General features: G+C 42.7%; 1 protein-coding gene across 4 annotated transcripts in view; it reads right to left on the bottom strand.

Annotated features, from left to right (window-relative positions):
• Window positions 1-433: 433 nt before the first annotated feature.
• The window catches only part of STUM (stum, mechanosensory transduction mediator homolog), a 39,714-nt gene continuing 14,575 nt past the window's right edge, over window positions 434-25,572 (bottom strand). The window contains exons 2-3 of one of the 4 annotated variants that reach the window (XM_082214908.1): window positions 5,642-5,830; window positions 434-2,244 (exon numbers count right to left, since the gene is read on the bottom strand). In XM_082214908.1, the coding sequence (XP_082071034.1) occupies window positions 2,210-2,244; window positions 5,642-5,830 (224 nt within the window). In that variant the 3' untranslated portion in view covers window positions 434-2,209. Of the gene's footprint in view, window positions 2,245-2,987; window positions 3,068-4,037; window positions 4,094-5,641; window positions 5,831-25,572 lie in introns of those variants that run through there. The other 3 variants (XM_082214907.1, XM_082214906.1, XM_082214909.1) reach the window with 3 other exon arrangements.

The raw sequence follows: 25,572 nt of genomic DNA, 5'->3' as shown, positions 1-25,572 counted from the left end.
AATAATAATAATAATAATAATAATAATAATAATAATAATGGTGGCTGACTAGAATTTAGATTGTGGGGAAGCTTTGGTCCTCCAGATGTTGCTGAACTACAATTAGAAGTATAGAATCATAGAATTGTAGAGTTGGAAAAGAACCTGAGTGCTGCCTAGTCCAACCTCCCGCAATTCAGGAATCGTGGCCACAGCCATCCCTGGGTGGGCTTGAACCACCAACCTTCTGGTTAACAGCCAGATGCACTGACCCACTGCACCACAGTAGGTCTTGTTGGCTGGCTTGTGGGTGAACCAGAAGTGCCATTGCTGAGCGGTCAAAGAACCCCCACAGATTTCTGGCTACATTTTCCCTTAGAGCCATTAGTGATTTCCAGTTGCTGAAAGCAAAAAGTATGTTTCCCCACCAGCAGGAAAGTTAACACCATATAAATGAACATCCTTTCATTTAATCATTTTCATAATGGAAAAACACGTAGGAAAAAACATGGAGCCATTTAACAAATCACATGTTTATCTTGTCCTTCCTCCAACATCTCAGGTGGCACTCATGGTTTGCACACACATACACTGTCCTTGCCTCTATCTTGTGCTCACAACAACCCTGTGACAAAGACTGGACCTGCAGAAAGTTTAACTGGCCCAAATTCACCCAATGGCCTTCATGGCTAAGCAAGGATTTGAACCCAGGTCTCCCCAGTGCAATCGATCTACGCCTTATGAGCCTGAACCTGAGATCAGGGGTTTTGATCAGCCCTGGCTAGATGTGACTGAGGGCAAACAATGCCCAAGAAGCTCTAAACAGTGATGGCATTGGTTCACAGATTTAAGGACAGTAAATTTAACTTCCTTTTGAGAGCCAGTGTGGTGTAGTGGTTAAGAGCGGTAGTCTCGTAATCTGGGGAACCGGGTTCGCGTCTCCGCTCCTCCACATGCAGCTGCTGGGCGACCTTGAGCCAGTCACACTTCTCTGAAGTTTCTCAGCCCCACTCATCTCACAGAGTGTTTGTTGTGGGGGAGGAAGGGAAAGGAGAATGTTAGCCGTTTTGAGACTCCTTCAGGTAGTGATAAAGCGGGATATCAAATCCAAACTCTTCTTCCTTTTCTCATCTTGGAATGTTGAGGTGCAGGGTTGATTCCTTTCTCCCAATTAATGCTTAGAATATATGTAAGACTATCTGTGTGCACCCTGGGAGTGTTGGGCACATAAGCTAGGAAACAGACAGAAGCCACAGCTCTACTGCACACGGGATACAGAATGCAATCTGTCGTATATACATGTTTCCAGAGTACAGTAACATTTAGTGGCAGTGTCTTCTCAGGGAGCTGGTAGGGGGAGACTCGCTCTTTCTCCACTTACTATACAACAAGACTGAAAGGCTCGTTATTAGAATATCTGAGAAACTGTGCCTCCCACTCCCACCCCAGAACAAAGCACCCTCATAAAACCAAGGAGTGATGATGGATCTTGGCAAGAGCCAGCTTCTCCCATCCTGGCTGACAACAGATCATGTTTTCAGCATTCAGCAGGCAGAAGATGGCAGGATGCATAAACAGCTGAGCCTGAATCACCTTAACAATGACATAGAACGTACAAAAGCAGCAAGCAAAATCTCAGGAGGGCTGAGGAAAACTGATTGTCAACGAGCACCATTAAAAACTACATACACACACACACTCAAGAGAGCAAGAAAGGCCTCAGCTTGAACCCTCCTGCACCCACGAAATAGTCAAGGGGTGTCTCTTGGGAAACAGATTGTCCCATCCAACTTTTGCTTTTACATCTATAAATGTATCTATAAATATTTCATTTGCTTCTTTGATATTCACACCAGAGCCGTTTCCTCAGCAAGTCACAAAGGAGGCGAAATGCTTCCAAGTGTTCCCCACCTGCAGATGGAGAGAATGGTAACATCTCTAGCTAGCAGGCCCCTTTCCTTTGATGCTTTGCTCCATTGCCATCCTCCTCGGTGACATCTCAGCCTAGCCAATGGCTCCCCTCCCGCTTTTGGAATGGCTTGCCTGTCACGCCGGAGCATTGGCTGTGCTAGTCCGAAAATCCACAGGGCAGCGCCTTCACAGTGGAGTTGGCTGTCAAAGTGATCAGTGAAGGTCACTCTCTGCCGCTCTGCACCTCCGCTCCGCTGGACAGAGGAAAAAGAAGGACAAAAACGAAGTTATCTTTGTGCTTCGTTGGTGCCAAACCGCATCACAAGTGCTGAGGGATCCTATGTTCGTTGTACCCTGTGAGAGGCAGAAGAAGAAGGTTCCCACAGGTTATTTTGTAGTTGAAACTCAAGTGAAAGCCATCATGCAAAATAATACCAGTAATACTCTTGTGGTCCCTTTGAGCCATGAGACTCCAAGGGACCAGCCCCTTGTGGGATTGCATAGAGCTGGTGTGAAGGTATAAATCAAACAGAGGAAGTGGAAGGCATCTTCAGAAGGATCATTGTGCAAGACGGTGTACATTGCGTAGTTATGTGACTGCAATGAGTGCACAAATGTTTTGCTTTTATCCGCATGGTTTTGTTTCTTTACGAAGTTTTGTATTAAGACTAAACAGATAAAATTCACATAAGGCTAAATGAGCAAAACATGACTACTACTACTACTACTACTACTACTACTACTACTAACTATTTCCAGCATAATTCATCCATGCGCAAGTAGTTACTGGATCACATTCCAAGTGAGCCAAATGTTACATGATAAGAGTCTTTCAGTGCACTTCCTAACAAAACAAAAACTAGTCTGCAACAAGAACATTTGAAATCTGAGAAAATCTTTGGTCATATAACATTTGAACATATTAGAATAGCTACAAAAATGTAAGTATTACTACCAGGGAGTAAAATATAACCAAGTGAAGGAAAACAAAATTACTTCACAGGGTCAGAAATTTGAGCGTGTAGAACATGCACATCCCCATTATAAACTGGGAAGAGGACCCCATCTTATACTCTAGATTTCTGGTGGATTTTACCTTAGAAAACGCAATGCTAAGTTATTAGTGTACAGTAAAAATAAGAAAAAGAGGTGTGTGGGAGAAACATACCTTGTGAAACTTTTGTTGTTCATTTAGAGAACGTGAAAGAAACATAAAAAGAGAGAAAAGGAAAGACGTAACTATCAGGAATATTCAAAGCACATCAATAACGGAAAAACACAAGCAAGTAAAGTGATAAGCAATTAAACAGAAATTTACTACAATTAGGAATGGGCTTGCAAAACTATTGGAAGATTTTCCCCCAGCTCCATAAACTGCAAGAACTTACATTTGGTTTTTATGAATGAAGTAATCTATGACAAAATTATAAATTTAAAAGCTTGTGCCTACTTCAAGCTAAGACAATAAGACTTGGTGCATGGAGCACAACTTTACTTAGCAGCACAACTATGTCATGCATGCATTTTAGTTAAGAAAAGTGGACATAAAACAGAAGGTACAGAAGAGCACTACACAAAGTTCACTTTTAAGACCTTGAGCCTATGTACACCTGATTGGAAGCAAGAGCAAAGTGATACACATTAGGGCAAAAAAACACAACTTCACATGTACAGTGATGGTATCTGAGCTGGCAGCAGGGGCACCATCTGGGGTGGCTATGGGGCGCCCCAGAATTTTTTCAAGAAATATTGGAGGTATGGTCGTGTTGACTTGCCCTCTCTGCTAGTACAGAAACTGCAAACTTCAGTTTGATTTTTCTTCCCATTTGTAGACAGAGAACAATGACAGCAACACCACTTGGTGAAAAGGGCAAATAACTGAGAAGTGGAGGGTTGTATGTCACAGTATCCAACATGGTTTGAGTTGAAATCACAGAAAGCCTTGGGAAGAGAGGGTGCCTTAAATGGCAGGTGTTTCATCAAGCTGAACTTTAAGCCCCAATGCAGAGCTGCCTTTTCCCAGCTCTTGCACATTCTCTTAACATTAGGTCTGCCTCTTAGACAGAAAGTGAGAACAAATGCATGTGGCTGGAAATTCCCACAATGCATCATTTCTGGGTCTGTGCTTCTTCAGAAAGTTGGTGTGAGGTAGGTAGCAAGCTTCAATGCTCCTTCATTTCAGAAACTTCCTGCCAGTAGAAAGCTAGAATGTGCAAAAAAAAGTAAGGTCATCTTTCTTGCTAGCTTTCCAGGGGCAGATGAAAAATTAAAAAGTCATTGAAACGTGTTATTCTCCTTCTGAAATGGTAGTGTAACAGGAAGACTTCATTGTGTGGTGCTTTCACACATGGACATCAGCATGTAGATCCACATTGCATGCTCCCTCATAGTGGATGCCATTGAAGGCATTTTCTGTGGCAGTTCCTAAACTGTGGAATTCCCTTCCTGAAGGTGCATCTGCTGCCTTCACTGTATAGCTTTCATCGTATCTCTTTATTCTGCCCCTTGACACCTGAAATACACATTTTTAGGACACACTTTGTTTTCTCTGATTGTAAATTACTTTAACAAGATTTGAATATTGTATTTTTATATTGCTGTACTCCACCATGGAGACCTTATTGTATAAAGTAAGAAGTCCTTTATTCTTATTTTTTCATTATTGTTAATAGAAACAATGAATGCTTGAATGCACAGAGGCATGCTTCATTTGCATGCCCTCTAGAGGCCTTCCACCTCCTGTCCAATGAAATGATCAAAATACTTAGAAAGAAGGCAGAAACTGGGTTCACTAATAGGCCACATTTGTTTTCTGATCTGTTTCTTTCCAGCTGACATATACGAGTGATACAAAATGAACATTTTTCTTAAAAAGAGAAAAAGAAAGATACACGAGCTGCTTGCATACAGAAGGCTTAGTCAGGCACAGTTTTAGACAGATAATTGGTTCTATTAATTCATTGTGTCTCTTATCAAAAGTTGCTGTCCACCCACCTTCACACACGAAAGGGTGGCAGACCTGTGTTGCCGTGGCTCTCTGGAAGAACAAACGTGGGCATGGGCTTTTTGAAGCTCCGTACAGTCATAAAGATATAGCAGCCCTGTAATAGCTGTCAAGTTCAGAGACCTATGATTACTCTGGGGCTGAAAAGTGGACTGCAAGATTGTGAATTAACCTCTAATTACCACTCCCTAATGCAGGCGTAGCCATCACGGTTTCTAACCATCCTTTAAATCAGGAGTCTGCCACCCGTTAGCACCCAGCTGACACTCTAAATCAGTGTTTCCCAAAACTGGATCCCCAGCTATTTCTGGACTACAATTCCCATCATCCCTGACTGCTGGTCTTGCCAGCTAGGGATGATGGGAGCTGTAGTCCAAAAACACCTGGAGACCCAAGTTTGGGAAATCCTGCTCTAAATAGTGGGGAACTCCAAGCATGTACTCTTCCCACTCAAAAATTCTGGCCCCACTTTGAGGTGGGTATGTCCCTCTCAAAAACAGTTCTGTGAAGCCTGATGTTGCACCCAACTGGGAGAGCAGAGTAGATAAAACCATGCACCTTTTATCAAGGAGAAAGAAGAGTGGATGGGGCAAGGATGCAAACACTATATTTAGCCCTTGCAATCAGATCCCACCAACAGGACAAACCACAAGCTAATAGCCTTAGCTTGTTGTTGCCAGATAGCAAAGCGGTGAACTTCCTCAAGCAGATGCCCATAAAAAGAATGAAAAAAGAGGCTATTGCAACTGTACTTACTGGCAAGAATGACCATGTCCATTCCCCAAAATATACTCATGATCCAGCCAACCATCACAATCGCTGTGAGGATCTGAATCAGAGCTGCTGCAATGTTCAACCAGAACACACAGCAGATGTGCCTGTCGGGGAGGTCGGTCCGAGCTCCACACAACACCGTGAAGGCAGACACAAACGTCCCTGTGGAAAGAAAGGGCATCAGTGAGGATGTGGAAGAAAGCAGGAGAAATAAAGCGAGAACATATCAAACCAACTTCATTTCATTTCATTATTTCATTTACATACTGCTAGTTTATTTTATTTTATTTTTTAAAAACCCACCACAGTTTACAACAGTGGTACATAAAATCGCTTCTCAGCCTTTTGGCTAAGATCAAGTGTGTGTAATAAAATCATACCATAAAAACTATATAGAATTGTAGAGTTGGAAGGGGTCCCCAAGGGTTATTTAGTCCAACCCTCTGAAATGCAGGAATCTTAACCAGATCATTACATGACAGATGGCCATCTAGCCTCTGCTTATAAACCTCCAAGGAGGGAGATTCTGCAACCTCCTGAGGGAGTTCGTTCCACTGTCAGACAGCTCTTACTGTCAGAAAGTTATTCCTGATGTTTAGTTGGAATCCTCTTTCTTGTAACGAAGCCATTGTTTTGGGTCCTACCCTCCAGAGCAGGAGAAAGCAAGCTTGCTCCATCTTCCATGTGACAACCCTTTAGACATTTGAAGATGGCTATCCTATCCCCTCTTTTCCAGGCCAAACATATCTAACTCCCTTAACTGTTCCCCATAAGACTTGGTTTCCAGACCCCTGATCAGCTTGGCTCTCCTCCTCTACCAGGGAAGGCTGGCGGGTACAGGGAATGGAAAACTCTTTTGCAGGTAAAACTGAATCCCCAAATGTCTTTGATCACGTTAATAAAACACAGAGCTCTGTAGCTGGGTTATATGAAGAATTCTTTGTCACTTGGTCACAATCAATTTTAATGGTAAACTCTTCACAAAGGTTTACTTACAGGTAGGTAGCTGTGTTGGTCTGCCGTAGTCGAAATAAAATTTTAAAATTCCTTCCAGTAGCACCTTAGAGACCAACTAAGGGTAAGTTTGTTATTGGTATGAGCTTTTGTGTTCATGCGCACTTATCTGAAGAAGTATCTGAAGAAGTGTGCAAGCACACGAAAGCTCATACCAATAACAAACTTAGTTGGTCTCTAAGGTGCTACTGGAAGGAATTTTTTTATTTTGTTCCTTCACAAAGGTTAATACTCTGCCCGTAGAAGATACATTTTATAGGAACATGTTTTTGATAGGGTGCATTTGATACAAGTGGTACAAAACATACAATAGTTTTTTTTTAAAAAAAAACAACCCTGAAAGAATTGTTGGGAGCACTTTAAACTTCTGGAGAAAGAAAATGGAAAAGCAGAATCAATGGGCTGGAAGGGACACCCCTGCCTCCATAAATTTCAGCCATGGCAAACCCATCAAATCCGCAGTCTACTGATAACATGAATATCTAAACATCCAAGGAACATACACAACATTAGGGTGAAGAGATGGACTAATCTAGCGCCTTAGGTTCTTTATTGCTGCTATGACTTTTGGTTATTGTTGTTTTAATTCAACTGTCCTGGAAAAATAGTATCAGAGGAGGCTCCAATCTTCTATGCTCATTTCCTAATATAGCAGAGAGGCAGGTGGGTGATCAGGCAGAGGTGAAAGCAGTGTTGGATGTGAAGCTTCAAGCACTTTAATTTTGGGGGAGGTGGATGCTCGTCTCCCAGGCCTCTTGAGAAAGACAACCTACCTAAGAACTCCCACCAGTGAGAGGGGGGAAATTGTGCCATCCGTGCCCATTTAAAAAATCTCAAACCTTTTGCAAACTCAAATTAAGTTGCTTTCTTCTATTGTATAATATCTCAAGACACCCCCCCCCTCTTTTCCTGCTGTTGCCTTTATTTCCAACTCCCACTTTTTCCAAACTCTCCTCAAGCTAGTTTAGAAGCACTGTAGAGAAAAAGAGTGGGTGGGAGCTGCTGAGGTCGAAGAAAGCAACTCTATATTGAAGCTGGAAGGTGGTAGTGGGAAGAAAAGATGGGGAGACTCTTCTTTTAATGAGACAATATCCTTGAGGGCTTGATTTTCACAAGACCGAACAGCTGTAGAAGCCCAAGGGTGAGATGATGCATTTTATAAGCAGGGCCTGTTTGTAGGCGGGGGGTGGGGGGGAGGAAGAAATTCAATTCACTTAATATTTAAATATGAATTTACTTAATTCGCACTTCCTGAAACAATAAGCGAATCAAAACACAGCCATTCTTTGAATTCCACCCATCTCCCAATTTTGCAGTGCAGTTCTCCAGACACATGTGTACAAAAAAACTAGGGTAAAGTGTACATAAAAAATGCGTGTTTTACCAGAATATACATATGAATGTGTTAATTGTCAAAATCGTTTTGCAAAATTAGGCAAACTTGCACACAAACATGTATGTAAGGGGAAATGTGCACTAAAATGCAGGTGAATTTTCATGAGAAAAACAACACAAAGCAGAATTTTTAAAGGCAGAATCAGGATTTCAAGACGACCAAGCTGCTTTAAACTGTGCCCCTAAATGACCATGTGTGCAGCCTGGGAGTTTATAAGTGTGTGGTGTCATATTGTGTTTTTACTACTTTTTGCTGGGAGCCGCCCAAAGTGGCTGGGGCAACCCACTCAGATGGGCAGCATATAAATTATTTACAACAACAACAACAATACTTAAAATTCAGTGATCAGTGAGTGAAGTCAGAGTTGGGCTTGGTAAGTGAATTGTATGGACATCAGGCAATAGGAAACACTGGGGTCCTAAGGAGCTAAACCCCCCACCACCACCCTTTGCGCTTTAGTGCACTTTCCCTGCTTTCATTTTATTTTCAAGTCCTTGAAATCTCCATAGCTTGCTCCTTTTCCTCTATCAACAAGGACTCATCTTTCCTGTGGTGGGCTCATCTGTGACCAGGTAGTTCCTGGAAGTTATTTTTTTGCACAATACTACACAGTAAGTATGGGTGGGTTAAGGAACCCCACCACCCCCACCACCAAAAGGCAAATGTGAAAACTTTGCAAGGAGGCTTAGCCATGTGTCTCATGCTGTGGATAAACCAGAAGAGTTGCTGAATAAGTGTTATATTGCAGAAGGCATGGTTCATCGTTTTTCTCATGCCCCCCACAGCAGTCATTTTGTGACTGATGCCCACAGCACTCAATCAAAATTTGAGATATACTGTACCTACTGGCCCAAAAATATTGTATAGAAATTGTATAGAAATTCAGTCTTAAAAAATGTGTCCCATTATTACCAACCTCATAAACAAACATCTGTTTATACCTTGGAGTGGGGGAAGGAAAAAAAAGTCATGGGGAAGTTTAAAAAGATTAATGTTCTTGTTTGGTTCCAGTTAGGCAACATACTACTTCACAAATTGAGAGGTTATACCTTTGGAAAAAGAGGTAAATGAGATGCAAAATGCAACACCTAATTGCTAACATAGAGGAAGGTGTTACTGAATGACTCAGCCACTGGCAGTGAGCCAACTCTCTGGTTCTTTGACCCAGTGCTGCAGTTTCTACTTGATACCATGTTTGGTTATATTGCTGTTCTAAATGTTCGTGTTCTTACTTCCCCACACGGTCACGGCAGGCTAGAATGACAAGAGCTGGTGCAGACTCTTCTGAAAGGCTTCACTCATATAAATAAATGTTCGTTCCCCTCACCTCCACAAATCACAGAGAAGGAAAAGTGATCTTCCACGAGTGTCGCCCTTACACAGCTCATGTAAGTAGACTCCCTCCCAAGAGGAGTTATTTTCTTGGGTATGCTGGCTCCAGCTCTAATGAACTTTTCAGACACCAGCACTTCATATGTTATTCTTAGCAGTATACTAACGTTAGCTGATCCAGAGCCAAGCAGGGCCATGGGTTCAAGCCGCATGTTGGGCAAAAGTTTCCTGCACTGCAGGGGGTTGGAATAATGACCATCGTCATTATTCTACAATTCTACAACTCCAACTCTACAATTCTATGATACTATTATCTCTAAGAGTCAGTGCCATAAGAAATGCAGATAAAAAGAAATTATTAAGTGAAGTGGAAAGTGAGGAGGGACCCAAGAAGAAAAAAGTACCCGAAAAGATGTGATGGATTCCAGGTGTTGATACTAAAACCTCTTTCCGGGGGTTTGTTTGATATAAATCTAGGTGTCTTTCTTAAAACAAAATCAGTCAAAAGTAAACAGAGAACAGTGGGGGTTTTTTGGAATGGAGCCGTACCCTGTGCCTCATTGTCTCCTCACACACAAGCAGCCTTGAGCACTTTTAAAAATAAATATGTAATGTAAAGGTGAAAGAGAAATGCTAGAAAGAATTAAAATAAATAATCCAAAGTTTGAATGAAGATTTCAGAATTTATGCTTCTGCTGGCTTCATCCCTATGTCCCTTCATAAAGCAAATATTGATATTGAGTTATTTTGAATTCCCTGTTAATATAAGTTGTATAGCAGAAGCCTTTACACTAAATGTCAGAACTGAACATACTGAATACAGGCACACACACACACCCCCACTTATGTGTAATTGACTTGCGCAATGATCATGTATATGTGTGGCACTGCGGAATGAATGAATGAATAAATAAATCCAAACCAGGAAATAGCAGGAGAGTGCTGGAGAGCCCTTGTGGCTCATGAAGAGACCCTCCACAGAGCCCAAAGAGGATTTTGGTGAGAGCGAAGGAAGCCTCAAAGACACTAAAGGCACAGCGGGCCTTTGTTTAGGCTGCTCAGCCTCCCTGCCCAGCAGCTGACACACAGGATAGCGCAGCAGCAGCAGCCACTGCTTTTCAGCATGACCTCCGGCTTCCAGCCTGCCCCAGAGCTTCAACTCTAGTTGAAGAGAGAGTTGTAAGGAGCGAGAGAGAGTAGGAGAGCAGGAAAAGAATGAGCATCTAAATAGTCCTGGAGTCAGCAAATTATCCATTCCTGAAAGAAAATGGCATGAAGAGAGATAGTTCTTTGTTGTTGCTGTGGTGGCGATCCATCTGTGTCGAGGGACAATGGACTGCACCTCCGGGGGTGAAGTCAAACTGCTGGACTAACAGCACTGAAGTGAACTCCCCGGAGCACAAGCCTAGGCAGTGTATATGAAGGTCCTGGGCAGCCCAGACAACAACACCCCGCCGCAAACCCAGAAGTGAGTGTTCCAGTTTGCAAACGTTCTTTGGAACCCCAACGTCTGACGCGGCTTCCGCTGCTTCCGATTGGCTGCGGGAGCTTCCTGCAGCCAATCGGAAGCTGTGCCTTGGTTTCCAAATGTTTTGGAAGTCTAATGGACTTCCAGAACAGATTCCATTCGACTTCCAAGGTACCACTGTACTTTTGTTCAGGAGGCTACAGTCCAGCCATGCAAAAAACCCCAAATACAAACCAGAGGTTTATATACGCAGCTGGGTAAGTAAAATACATTATGACAGTGCAAGGGCACATGATGACAGGAAAAAGCACTTGAGCAAGGTGTGGGGCAGGGCCAATGTGGGCTGCCCTAGAGGAGGGCTGCTGCTGGGACAGAGTCCCAAGGGCCAGATAGAAAAGTCTGGAGGGCCACATTCAGCCCCCAGCCTTGAGGTACCTCACCCCCCCCCCCATGGCAGTGATATCTAGATGCAATTCTTGATCTTAAAACCTTACTATGCTCTGAGTTTCCTCACTTGAGATAAATCCCAAATCCATGTGGTGGGAGAATTCCAAGTCCAAAAACAAGTACAACCAAGAACTTCTGGCCAAAATATGCCACCTGGTGACTCTTCCTTTTTTCTACGTTAGCAAGGGAAAACATGGGTTAAAAGGAAAACAACAAAGATGTGGGTATTAGGCACAGCCATGGACTTTTAGAGAACCTGCATCAGTTTGTTGTTAAAGCAAAGCTTCTTCTCCCAAAAGTCAATAGCCCAGCTGGCAGCAACAATGAAACACAGACGAATTAATGATAGGAGATCCATTTCCAGAGCATGTAATCTAAAGGATAGTTCCTGTATCTGCTTTTCTGCATGATAGCAATGCCTTCCCTGCAGCCCCTTTGTGGTTATTATCAGCCATCTAAATGTCTCTGTTTCATGAAACTAACAGCCCAGATGACATTCTATGGCTTATAGCCCATCACAGCCATCAGATCCCAAAATGTCTGTCCTATTACAATTCACTGCTGATAAAGGAGCTTGTTTCTATTTTCTCCCTTTTTACAGCCCACAGACCTCAATCGTTTTCTACTGACAGACATCCCACTGCTCTGATTATGAGCACACTGTTTTACAGTTTTGCTCTAATAGCCTACTTGCTTTAAAAACAACCACACTTACATGCCCCCTTCCATTTAATAATGCTCAAAGCTGCTTCCAAAAATAAAGTAGGAGCCATTTTTAAAAACCCTTCCAAAAATGTTAACAAAAAATAAATAAATAGCAGAGCCAGTAAAAAAAAAATTGCCAGCAACATTAATATTTAATTTATTATTTGAAATATTTACAGGCCGCCTTTCAGAACTGAACTGTCTCAAGGTATAACTGGATGGCATGCTGGAAGGGCTGGGGAAATCAAAAAGCATTCACCTGGCACTGTAGGAACATCAAGTTTGGCACCAGTCAAGCCTCCCTAGGGAGGCATTCTGCATTCAGAGCACCGCAATTGAAAAGGCCGTCTCCTCAGTGCTGCCCTGTCTAATGTCAGAAGATGGGAAGACTCAGAGGCTTCCAATGAAGATCTTTGCATCTAGGTTCATGCGGGTAAAGGCAGTCCTAGAAATACTTTATAGATACCGTATTTTTCGCTCTATAACACGCAGATTTTTTCTCCTAAAAAGGAAGGGGAAATGTCTGTGCGTGTTATGGAGCGAATGTGTGATCCCTGGAGCCGAAAAATGAGGCAAAAATCAAACCGCGCTTCAGGGAGAAGGGAGCTCCGTGAGACAGGAAGCTGTTGCTTTCCTGCATTCTGCCTCAGGGTCTTACTGCCCGCCCTCTCTGTTTCGTTACTGTGTTTGCTCAAACGGAACAAAGAGCAGGGGAAGCCCCTCCCCTCCAGGCAAGAAGAGAGGAAAGCAGAGCGTCCGTCCTTCTATCCTCTCCCTGCTCCGGAGGGAACAATGTTTGTGAAGGGAAGAGAGATTACAGGTTCGGCTTAAAATTCTGATTTGACTTCCTGCTTTTTGTTTTTGGAGACACACAGCATTCAAATATGCTTTCTTCCATTTAAAGAGAGAGGGAGAGAGAGAGAGAGAGAGCACACGCTGGCTGGCTTGTGTGGGTGGGTGGGGGGAAACTTTTGCCTTCCTTTCCTCACGTTATAGCCCTCTCCTGCATTCTTAGCCTTCTGTGTTTTTCCTTCCCTCCCCACTTAAAATGTGGTTACAAAGCATGGATCCACATGGATCCTCAGGATCTTTGCATTGGGTCAGCCAAAATTCCCCATCAGAGCACATAGCATGTCCATGACTACAGCCTGTCCCCCCCAAAAAAAATCACGCACCCACTGTTGCCTGGGGCTGCAATGGTGCAAAAACGTGGTTAAAAAGTATGGGTCCACATGGATCCTCAGGATCTTTGCATTGGGTCAGCCAAAATTCACCATCAGAGCACATAGCATGTCCATGGCTACAGCCTGCCCCCCCCCAAAAAATCACGCACCCACTGTTGCCTGGGGCTGCAATGGTGCAAAAACGTGGTTACAAAGCATGGATCCACAGGGATTCTCAGGATTTTTGCATTGGGTCACCCCAAATTCACCATCAGATCAATTGTCTGTGGCCACAGCATGAAGCACAAAAATGATACGTCCACTGTTTCATTCAGAATATTTTTTCCCTTGTTTTCCTCCTCTAAAAACGATGTGCGTGTTATGGTCAGGTGCGTGTTATAGAGCGAAAAATACGGTAAGCACTTTAAATGAGGCTTTTTCAATGCACTGGACAACCAGCGCAATGCCCCAACCCACCCTGGCTGGGAAAAAGTCAACTCACTAATATAAAGAATATTAATACACACTTTAGTTTCATACACACAGGGTGTGACCTATGCTTCCACGGTGCTAGCTTACATTTACTTTTAATTTGTGCAGCAATCTACTTTTGTGTGGACCTTCTACATCCCCCATGAAACTTCTCAATATTTTTATATCTTAGATTCTCTGTCCCCAATATTGGTTTTCACCTTTTACAGGGAAGAGTCAGGAAAAAAAGGTGGGCAGGTGCATTCTGCTCTTGAACAACTCACCTCTGGACTTTTGATTCCTAAGAAGTATGAGTAGATGCATTATTTTAAGGTTGCTATATTTGACAAAGTGAAAATCTGAATGCAAAAGTTGTTGATTTTTTTTTGCAAAATCGCAAACAAAACTGACTTTTAGAGCTATTTTAAATTAAAATCTGCAAAAACGGCACTGCTGACATGGGTTGCCATATGTCTGGATTTCCCCTGGACATTTTTGTTGCTTTCTGTCCAGACAATGCTTCCGACTGCAGTATTCTGGGTATGTCCGGAAAATTCTGGATGTATGGCAACCCTGATGGCCCGTAAGATCAGAAAGACTTGGAAGTGAACAGCCTCAGACTTAGTGACTAAGCCTAGGAGATCAACTTTTAGAGATGAAAATCTCAGTGCATTATCTGGGCCACATCACTTTGATTCTGCAAGATACTAGGAACTGTAGTCCCAGTCGTTCAAAACTGTAAAGCATTCATTTATGTTATCAGTACTGGAGTTCCACTGATCTTATAAAGGCTTTTATTTTATGCAAGTACTTTTTAAAAAGTGAGAGTTAATTTCTAAGGTAAAAGGGCATTGGAAAAGGGCATTCTTAGAAAAGGATACAGGATCAACATTAAAGTGTAGATTTAAGAAATTGCTCAAGGGCAGAACTTTATATCTTGGCAAACACATGGTGTGTTTGCAGAAATGTCATGTGAACTGGGGATGGGGGCTTGCAAGAGAAGATGCTTAATCGTTTCTACACCAGGAAGTCTTTCCTGCAAATAACCCCCAGCCTCAAGAATCAGCAACACAAAAAATAAGGTTGTAATTCCTTTGTTTCTTCCTATGAAGGATCTGCTTTAAGGTTGCCTGAATTAATTACTGACTGTGAAATACCCTATAGGACACTCAAAGATTCCATCTTGCCTACAAAGCTTCCCCTCCACCCCCAAACCAAAAACCTATATATGCAATCTTTATAGGAGATCTATCCTATGCACTGAGAACCATTTTTCTCCTGGCTATTCCAGTATGTACCCCATTCCCCCTGAGGACACACTACACTGGAAGCTCAGAAATTATGGAACCTACACAAACATTATCTTAGAAAAACCCATCTATGCATTGTTTTTTATATTGTGCCTAAAACGTACTAGAAGCTTTACAACTTTAGGATCCTGCCCAGGCCACTTGAAAGGCAAGTCATTTAGTAAAACATGAGACTAAGAAAAAATATTAATGTACAAAAATGCACCGACACATACATACACACATGGGGAAAGTATATGTTTGCTTGTTAGGCAGCCCAGTCTAGAACTAATCCAGGCAACATATTCCAATATAAACAAACAAAAAAAGGACAACCCATTCTAGGGGATTGTCATGTAATGAATATTTCCTATTAGGGTTAAGGAAACTCAAGCAAAATAGAGGGGGCAGATATTTATCAGTTGTTTTCTTTATTTAAAGCCAGAGGTCATTATAAGCCTGACCGTTATGAGCAGCACCAGACAAACTGTACATATTCATAAATATATCTGGCTTGACTTCCTGGAAGAATTTCAACACTGAATGGAAACTGATTAATGAAAAAATTAAGATATGCTTCGGGATCCATTGTTGGGCATGCTAAAAAGAAGGATAGAATCGCAGCTGTAGGAATGTTCCATTTGTATGAACATTTAACAGTATACAACTGTTTAGCGGTCAAAACAAAATGTCTGGAATAGAAATTCATCTTGCAGGATGCAGACTGAAATACAGATATACAACTTTCATGTACCTGGTTTACCTTCCTTTCATTTGAATGGTATATGCCTGGGTTGTTGTTTTTTTTGCATAATCCAGAGCAAATGTGTTTTAATATTTGATATCACTTCTCATTCATTAACCTCTTCATTATCTAAAATATGATACCAAAAGTAAATCCAATTGGCCAGACTGCCCATAGTGCAGCTATACTATGATGTCACTGAGGACAAATTATTACAGTGGTACCTCGGGTTAAGTACTTAATTCGTTCTGGAGGTCCGTTCTTAACCTGAAACTGTTCTTAACCTGAGGTACCACTTTAGCTAATGGGGCCTCCTGCTGCCACCGCGCCACCGAAGCATAATTTCTGTTCTCATCTTGAAGCAAAGTTCTTAGCCTGAGGTAATATTTCTGGGTTAGCGGAGTCTGTAACCTGAAGCGTATGCAACCCGAGGTACCACTGTAGTATTATTCTTATTATTATTATACCCCGCCCATCTGGCTGGGTGGCTTGCAGCATATCTGTTGTTGTTTAGTCGTTTAGTCGTGTCCGACTCTTCGTGACCCCATGGACCAGAGCACGCCAGGCACTTCTGTCCTCCACTGCCTCCCGCAGTTTGATCAAACTCATGCTAGTAGCTTCAAGAACACCATCCAACCATCTCATTCTCTGTCGTCCCCTTCTCCTTGTGCCCTCCATCTTTCCCAACATCAGGGTCTTTTCCAGGGAGTCTTCTCTTCTCATGAGGTGGCCAAAGTATTGGAGCCTCAGCTTCACGATCTGTCCTTCCAGTGAGCGCTCAGGGCTGATTTCCTTCAGAATGGAGAAGTTTGATCTTCTTGCAGTCCATGGGACTCTCAAGAGTCTCCTCCAGTACCATAATTCAAAAGCATCAATTCTTCGGCGATCAGCCTTCTTTATGGTCCAGCTCTCACTTCCATACATCACTACTGGGAAAACCATGGCTTTTACTTTTTTACATGGTAATATCAAACATTTTAAAAACTTCCCAGTACAGGGCTGCCTTCAGATGTCTTCTAAAAGTTATGTAGACTAATAACCCTCCCACAGTCCCTCATGTCCAAGTATGGGAGGAAGAACAGAAGGAATGCATTCCCAAAGCCCAAGCAACTGGGCTGGTGCTCCCTGCCATGCTAGATTATAGAGGCAGTTTCACCGCCTACTCTAGTCACACATAGATATCAACCAGTGACAAGTTGGATGAAATGAGGATGCACATCCCATTGAAAGAAACACAGTGCAGATGACCAACTTTCATTTTGATTCAGTTAGTCGACTAAGTACAACTAAATAAGGTGAAGGAGAATCCGCTTAGCTGCATCAACGATGGGGACACATTCCACCTTCTCTACCCTTAGACACCTGCCACTCCACAATTTGTTTTGCACCCTTTCCAAAAAGAATGTGTGAAGTCACCATAAAAAGGGACACATTTCACAGGGAGACTGAGAAAAAGGCGTGGCATGCACTCCCATTTTGGCTCAGATCTGCACACATAGATGTGAAAGGTTAGGCAGCATCAGAAAGGATGTGGCTACAAATACCAAGGGTAACATGTGAATCTGGCTATTTTCCTAAATACTTTGCAACTTGAATATTATTATTATTATTATTATTATTATTATTATTAGTGCTTTTTTCTGGGGGTACGCCTACCCCTAAACATTTTGTGAATCTAAGTTTGGCCTCAATGAGGGGCGGTATTTAAATGTGAGTAGAAAAATGAGAGTATCCCTAAACATATATATATATATATTTAGAAAAAAAGCACTGATGATTATTATTAATTTATTACCTGCCCTTCACTCTAAGGTTCCAGGGTGGGTGAGGGGGTTGGAATTGTTCTGCAGTTGCTCTAGGGCTGAATGTAAATATCAAATAACCATGGCGCTGAAGTTAATTCAACTGCATTTTTTTTAGTGTTCTGTGAACAGAATGGGATATTTTCTTCCCATCTGACCACCACAACCACACACACACAAACACACCAAGTAGACTTCTACTTGTTATATTAGATGCATTGCATTGTATCCCTGCATTGTAAAATTCTACACGCATGCTGACGAATATTTTTAGCCGTATCTGCTACAGAGATTGATCTGATAGCAAAAGCTGTCATTCAAAAGATTTTTTTTAAAAAAAATAAATCCCTAAATGTAGCTCTGAAATGTTACCTTAATTTTAATGCACATTATGTTCTACAGAAAAATCTGCCTGTTCCAAGTAAAGTTCATAGATACACCAGTGCTACTAGGACAATTTCACCAATAAAAGTGTCTTGGCTTTGGTACAGACTAGAACACACTCAGATTTCATACTTTCAAGGGCTAAAATGGAAAATTGTGTTACAGCTTGCCTAGGGTGTTGCTGGGTACTTAAGGAGTCAGGGTCATAGGCCAACAACACAAAGTTTCATAGAATTTGTATGTGCTAATTTATATGTATAGACCTCTAGGAAATCAAGATTGCGGGCTGCCATGGTCTGAGCAGTTTTGTGTTTTCCAGTACACCCAGCCTTTTAAACAAAGCTTTAAAAAATAAACATTTCCAAACACAGGGGGAAGGGCCAGACACTCAAAGTGTACCACAAAAGAACTAAGAATTAATCATGAGCCACCCCCTACAAACGCCCCTGGAACTTTCCTTGGGGTTTATTCACACTTACCTGTCCTCTGCTCTTTGCATGCAGAGGTCTGCATCTTAACGCTCCATGTCCGAGCATGTGGTCCCCCGCCCCAATCTTTCCCTACAAACCCAATTTTTAAAGCTTAATTGGATCAAATGTCAGTTCGGATTAGCATCAAAGATGCCTGCCTAACCTCTGCTGGAAGAATGTTTGACAACATGGGACTGAAGACACTAAATTTTAGTTGATGTCAGTGGGGCTTCAGAGACAAAGAGGACAAAGAACAGCACTCAAGGGCTAGTCCACTCAAGGAAGCGCTTACCAATAGCTCAACACCCACTTCTTAATTCCTGGACCTTTCCTTCTGAATTCATAGCATACACCAGAGAACAGCTGGTGTGCAGAGCAACCAATTAGGAAGAACCATGAAATTATACATCACTAAACTAATGCACAACTTCTGTCATACCTGACCATGTCATTCTAGCTGGAGCTGATGGGAGCTGTAGTTCACAACATCCGGAGGGCACCAACCTGGGTATCTCTGGTTTAGTGCTTCAGGCACAAGCTGGAACAATGCCTCGGCCTCAAGGACTTTGCTAGTGTTTGGTTTCACTTTCAAAGAATCCCAAATAGTTGTCACCAGAGATCATGCTTTATCAGAGTTAAATAAGCCAGATTTAGAAGCCAAGTTTTGAAGTTGTCTTGTTTAAAAACGGTGGTTTATTACAAGCCAGGAATAAATCTAAATGCTAGCAAAGTGCTTCTCCTGGCCACACAGGAATAATAAAAATATAATAATAATTTATTATTTATACCCCGCCCATCGGGCTGGGTTTCCCCAGCCACTCTGGGCGGCATCCAACAGAATTAAAGTACAATAGTCTATTAAACATTAAAAGCTTCCCTAAACAGGGCTGCCTTCAGATGTCTTCTAAAAGCCTGGTAGCTGTTGTTCTCTTTGACATCTGGTGGGAGGGTGTTCCACAGGGCGGGTGCCACTACTGAGAAGGCCCTCTGCCTGGTTCCCTGTAACTTGGCTTCTCGCAGTGAGGGAACCGCCAGAAGGCCCTCAGCACTGGACCTCAGTGTCCAGGCAGAACGGTGTGGGTGGAGACGCTCCTTCAGGTATACTCAGACTGAAGATGAGATAGGAGTGCAGAAACCCAGTGCTTCACTCAAAATTGTTGCAGCTTGAACACATAGCACTGAACTAGGGTTTAGTGTTACATGAAAATCTACAGTTTTAAATAGTAAAGGTTGTGTCCATTATCTATTGCTTCAACGGTCTCAGGTAGGAGCAGTTTGAATGATAATTATGACCCAAATACTATTGTAACATTTTAAAGATTTGTACCCCACCCTTCAAAGTCCTTAATTCCCTTCGAAAAAAAAGATAAAGTTTTGCTTGCCAAATGCTGTGGATTATTAGCAACCAGTGTACACAGCTATTTATAATGTTTGGACTTTTCTGTATCTAAATTCAGAAACCTCTGTAGCAATGTATTTTCCCCTGATCTCCTACAGCCAGATGAAGGTAGTTTGTGACCCCCTTTGCAGCCTAAAACAACTGTAACCTGGCTAGAAACTCATATCAGTGTCTACAAGGCAAGTGGATTGTAAACCTTTTATATCAGCTAAGTTGGGGGCCCTTCTGTCAGTTTCCTCCACTCACAGCCCACAAATAGGTATATTTTTGCATGCAGTTTTGACAAATGTGTACATTTTTGCAAGCAATTTCCCCTAATATAATGCATTTCTATGCTATTTTCCACTAATAGGTTCATTTTTTGATCATGTTAACTGGATATATGCATTTTTCTGAACAATGGTCGGTCGGAGAACTGCACTGCAAAATTCGAGTAAGTGTCAATTTGGAAGAATGGTTGCATTTCAGCTCTCACATTGCTTTGGAAAGTTCGATTTGAGAAATTCGCCTTTAAATATGAGCTGAATTGAATTTCTCCCAGAGCCCTACCTCCCATGGAGTTTGCATCTCAATTCACATTTTGTACACCCCTTCACCTTGCAATAGCTGCAATAGCTGCAGTGAAACGTGAACAGCGCTGCAAACGAGGAGCTCTCTACTTGGTTTTCACAAATCAATCCTAACCCTTGCCCTTTGATAGCTGGCCTTCTTCAATCACTGTTATGCAACTATAACCATTAACACAGGTGATAATATAATAGTTGTGCAACACCTGAGCTGTAAGATCTTCACAGCACTGTTCTCTACTTTTGTATCAAGATCTATCTCTTCTCATGGCCTTCTCTCTTCAAGCCCCACCACCCTCAGCTGTCTGAAGCTCTCCTTGTTCTCAAATGACTCCACACTTTCATTTGGAAAAATTATGTGATGCCTCCTCTTGCTTCTTTTAACTCCCTCCTCAAAGCTTATGCCTTCCATGAAGCCATAACGCAAACCCCTAATACCTACACCCTGTAATTGTGATTATATATGTATTAACTGAAATAAACGCACAGCCTTCTGTGTGTTTGCTTCCCATTTTGTGTTGTGTCTGTCAGTTTGCATGCTGTTATTTTAGCTTATAAACTGCCTTGAACACATTGGCAGAACAGTGCTATATATGTTTATTTTTTCCCAATTTATATCCCGCCTTTCCTTCAAGGAGCTCAAAGTGGTGCACTTGGTTCTCCCCCAGATAAATGTATGCATCAAAAAGAATATTCGCCAGTGGCAGTTCCAGTCTTGAGGCACAAAGGTACACCACAAACAGAAGCTGTAGGCTCTTTGCACCACTGCAAGCCAACTTCGGTTTGAGGTGGGCAGCAGCACGGAAGCTGCTGTTCATGGAGAAGGAGTTGAACGGCTTGCAGTCAATAAATAAGAAGCAGGTACCAACTGGGGCGGTTCAATGCAGAACGTAAGAAAAGCCCTGTGTGATCGGGCCAAATATGCATCTAGCACAGCTTCCAGTTTTTACAGTGGCCAATCAGATGCCTATGGGAAGCCCATAAGCAGAACTCTTCCCATATGGGCTCCCCAGAAACTGATGTTCAGAGGCATATGGCCTTTGGCAACGGAGGTATATAATACAGCCTTCATGGCTAGTAGCCATAATGGTTGTGTGAACTGGCTTTCAGCTGCCTATTAACAAGTAATACTCCTGTCTTCTGCATTGGCAGAGCCTATCAAACTCTGAAAGATTCTCACAATTCCTTGTACCCAACCAGCTTTTTTCCTAGCCTCTTTCCCTTCGCTTTATTCTTCAGGGCAGCTTTTTTACAACGCTGGCATCATTCACAAGGATTAGATGCGAACCGTTGCTAGGGAACGAGTCCAAACTGTGCCTTTAAAACTCAAATTTTAAACATTGCATTTAAAATTATTACTTTTTTCCCTTCCAGTAAAATGCTTTGTGTGTGCACATTTATCTAAGCTTCATTTTTATTCTCACTAGACAGGCTGAAGGTTGCATTGACTTTGCAGCCTTCTAGTGAAGGGCCTGCTATTACTTGGGCTATCTGCGTGTTGCTGTGCACACCAATGTCACACACGGCACAGGAACAGCCACCAGAATTATAATTAGGGAGGGGGGACTATTACCCCAACCCCATAATGCTCCATTTGCCTATTCAGTAGGATTCTTGTACAGGTTAAGGCAGTGGCATAGCGCGGGGGGTGCAGGGGGGGCCGGCCACACCGGGCGCAACATCTGGGGGTTAGGGTTAGGGGGCGCAAATCCACGGGTTAGGGGGCGCAAATTACTTGCCTTGCCCCGGGTGCTGACAACCCACGCTACGCCACTGGGTTAAGGAGAATAAAGATTATCTTGAGAGCCTTTTTCTTCTTCTTTATCCCAATCTTCCCCTTTCTTTTTGCAAAAGCATGATGTTCTTTGATCCTCTTCCAGGGCTAAACTGTTATGACAATAGGAAGCAGATCTAGAGAGCCAGTGGGGTTGGAGTGTTGGACGAAGACCTGGTAGACCAGGATTCAAATCTCCACTCGGCCATGAAGCTCACGGGATGACCTTGGGCCAGTCTCTCACTCCCAGCCTAACCTACCCTCCTTGCAGAGTTGTTGTGAAGATAAAATGGGGAGAAAGAGAAAACTTGTGCACACTTTGAGCTCCCTAGAGGAAAGCTGGGATTCAAAGGCATTAAATAAAAAATAAATCTACCAGGGTTTTTGACCGGACAGCCTAGAAACTGGGTCCACGCTCATAAACAAGCAGGGCAGGGATGGAAGGAGTCAAGCAAGGCTCCCCTTTCCTTACTTGCTTATGGGTTGCTGTCAATTAAAGCCCAAAACAGGCTGTTTTCACTTAAAGCCATTACAAATATGGACACATTACCAATGCTGTCTGTTAAGTTGTGGGTGAACATATCAGATGACACAGCGATTCTTCAAACAGCTCTTGTTTATTCACAGGCCAGAACAGAACTGAAGGGTTCAGCCAGCCTGCTTATATAGAGCTCCACTACAACGCAACTGTAACAACTTGCTGTAACTATCCAATCACTGAACATCACTTTCAATCCCTTATTTGCATATGTGGACCTGAGTGAAAACTATCTACAGTATCCCCCTGCTGGCCCAGGGTGAGAACTTCAGTACATAACACTGTCAATGGGCTCTGTCAGAGCCTTGAAAGGAGACAGTGCAGGAGAGAATGGACAGCCAGTGTGGAATGTAGCACATTGGTCCTAGTGGTTGCCCATCCTAGGCTGCTCCCAGTATTTCAGAAGTGTAGTGGGGAAAGGCAAGAAGAACATGAGGCCTCTGGTAAGTGGAGTAGGGATAAAGGGACCCCTGACCATTGGGTCCAGTCATGACCGACTCTGGGGTTGCGGCGCTCATCTCGCTTTATTGGCTGAGGGAGCCGGCATACAGCTTACGGGTCATGTGGCCAGCATGACTAAGCCGCTTCTGGTGAACCAGAGCAGCACACGGAAACGCCGTTTACCTTCCCGCTGGAGCGATACCTATTTATCTACTTGCACTTTGACGTGCTTTTGAACTGCTATGTTGGCAGGAGCAGGGACCGAGCAATGGGAGCTCACCCCGTTTCGGGGATTCGAACTGCCAACCTTTTGATCAGCAAGTCCTAGGCTCTGTGGTTTAACCCACAGTGCCACCCACGTCCCTAAGGAGTAGGGATAAGCAACTCCTTAAACCAGAACCACTTCAAAAGAGCAACTGCGGTTCAGCACTGCCCACCTTAGGACACCCACTTCTGCCATCTTACCTCTGATGAATAGACGTCATGAACAAACTGGAGCTTGGGCACACTGCCATTCTACGCACCGGGATAAGGTCTGCAATAGTCTGCAGATTAAACCCTTGGGGATTTCGAGCAAAGCATGTGTGCTTTGCATCTATTGGCTCTGGTGTCTATGCTCCATTCTACCTGATCAAGTACAAAACAAAAGTAGTTGGTGTAGCTGCTACCCACAGAGTCAAAACTCTGGAGTAGGTACCTTCTGCATTAAAACAAAAAAACCCGAGGCAAGAAACTGAGAAAATAATTGCTTATTTTGAAGAATTTATTTTGCTTTTGCTATACAAGAGATGGGCAAAGGCCTAAGGCATAGCACTGAACTCTAACATCCTGACCACTACTCTCCTGCATTTCTTAGATAAAAATAGGTACAAGTTTGAAACTCCGTTTTTGTAAATATAGCTTCCCAAGACTCATTATTACACACGGCTGAAGGCTCTACCCTCCGTAGTTTATTCATTTATTCTGCAAAAGCCTGTCCGCCACCAATTTAAAAGTGAAGATTATGTCCCAGCAGCTAGAGAGTATGAAATGGCATGTTGTGTACTGCATGGTGACATACAAGTTCATCTGGATGCATTTATATGCTCATGACCTAAAAACAAGATGGACACCACTTTTTCACTGCATAAATTTTTAAGTTCTAGGGACCTTGAGGAGAGAACTCAGCCCCGAATAATGACTACTCACACTAATCAGCCTAGCATCTCATGCTAACTCCCCCCCCAACCCATTTATTTATATGTATTAGAAATACCTAACATGTGGAATATGATTTTCACAATGCAAATACAGGCGTAGAAGAATCTTGGTTTCGTTTCCTGAGTACGAAAAGCAATGCCTCGGATTTTCCCTAAAGGAACAAAATTAGATGTAGGTGTTTATCAGAAACAGCTACCACAAAATGGCAGTTTCTAGTAAGCATGGATGTTAGGAGTAGATGTAGCCAGCAAATAAATGATTTATCTAGATTTTGAGTTTCTAACTAGATACCACCATTTCCCAAGCCTTTATTTGCAGCCCTAAGGGTTCCAACACCTAAGCTTCTCTGGACACTGCGTTCTATGCAGAATATCTAGCTCATTTGTCTCTCCATCACCAATCCCCATAGTACAAAATTTACTCAGAGTAAATTTCAGAATGCTCAGTGGGGCTTTAAAAAAAGGTAAAGGAACCCCTGACCATTAGGTCCAGTCGCGGACGACTCTGGGGTTGCAGCGCTCATCTCGCTTTATTGGCCGAGGGAGCCGGCGTACAGCCATCATGTGGCCAGCATGACTAAGCCGCTTCTGGCAAACCAGAGCAGCGCACGGAAATGCCATTTACCTTCCTGCTGGAGTGGTACCTATTTATCTACTTGCACTTTGACGTGCTTTCAAACTGCTAGGTTGGCAGAACAGTGGGGCTTACTCCCTGATAAATATGTCTAAGATTGCAGCCCCCATCTATTTTAATTTTAAGCGCTGTGGGTATCTGCACTTACCTGGGACCGTCATATGCTACTATATAGATTAATTATCAATAGTAGAAGCCTACTAATCCACCTTCTTTGTAACTCACAACTTGCAACTGGCAGTTTCTACCCACTACCTAGCAAACCTCCTGTCAATCACTGGTAGAAGCCTAATGTTGCTAGGATTTTGTTCCCCCACCCAACCTCCTTTACACAAATTATTCTACAGAACACTTCAATGCAAGGTACCTAAAATAATAAAAATTAAGCTCTTCTTGTTAGGTGAAGAATAGAGTAAATTTTGCAGTACATTATTTTTGGATTTCCAAGCTTGGTTACTTGCTTGCTTGGAAAACACAACTCACAATCAGGTTCTCTGTTAAGAAGTAGCAGCATACAGTATATTCTTTTTTAATTCCTTCAGCTCAATTTGAAGCCCGGTAAGTAAATAATGTTAATTTAATTTTAATTCAGTTTAATTTATTTTAAAATATTTCTAGGCTGCCTTTCGGGACAATGCAAATCCAAGATGGCTCACAACCATAAAAA

The sequence above is a fragment of the Podarcis vaucheri genome, assembly GCF_965113315.1.
Source record: "Podarcis vaucheri genome assembly, chromosome: 3".
In the NCBI taxonomy this organism is placed as follows: Eukaryota; Metazoa; Chordata; class Lepidosauria; order Squamata; family Lacertidae; genus Podarcis; species Podarcis vaucheri.
The sequence above is the reverse complement of the archived record's forward strand: the minus strand, read 5'-3'. Positions and strand labels throughout refer to the sequence as shown.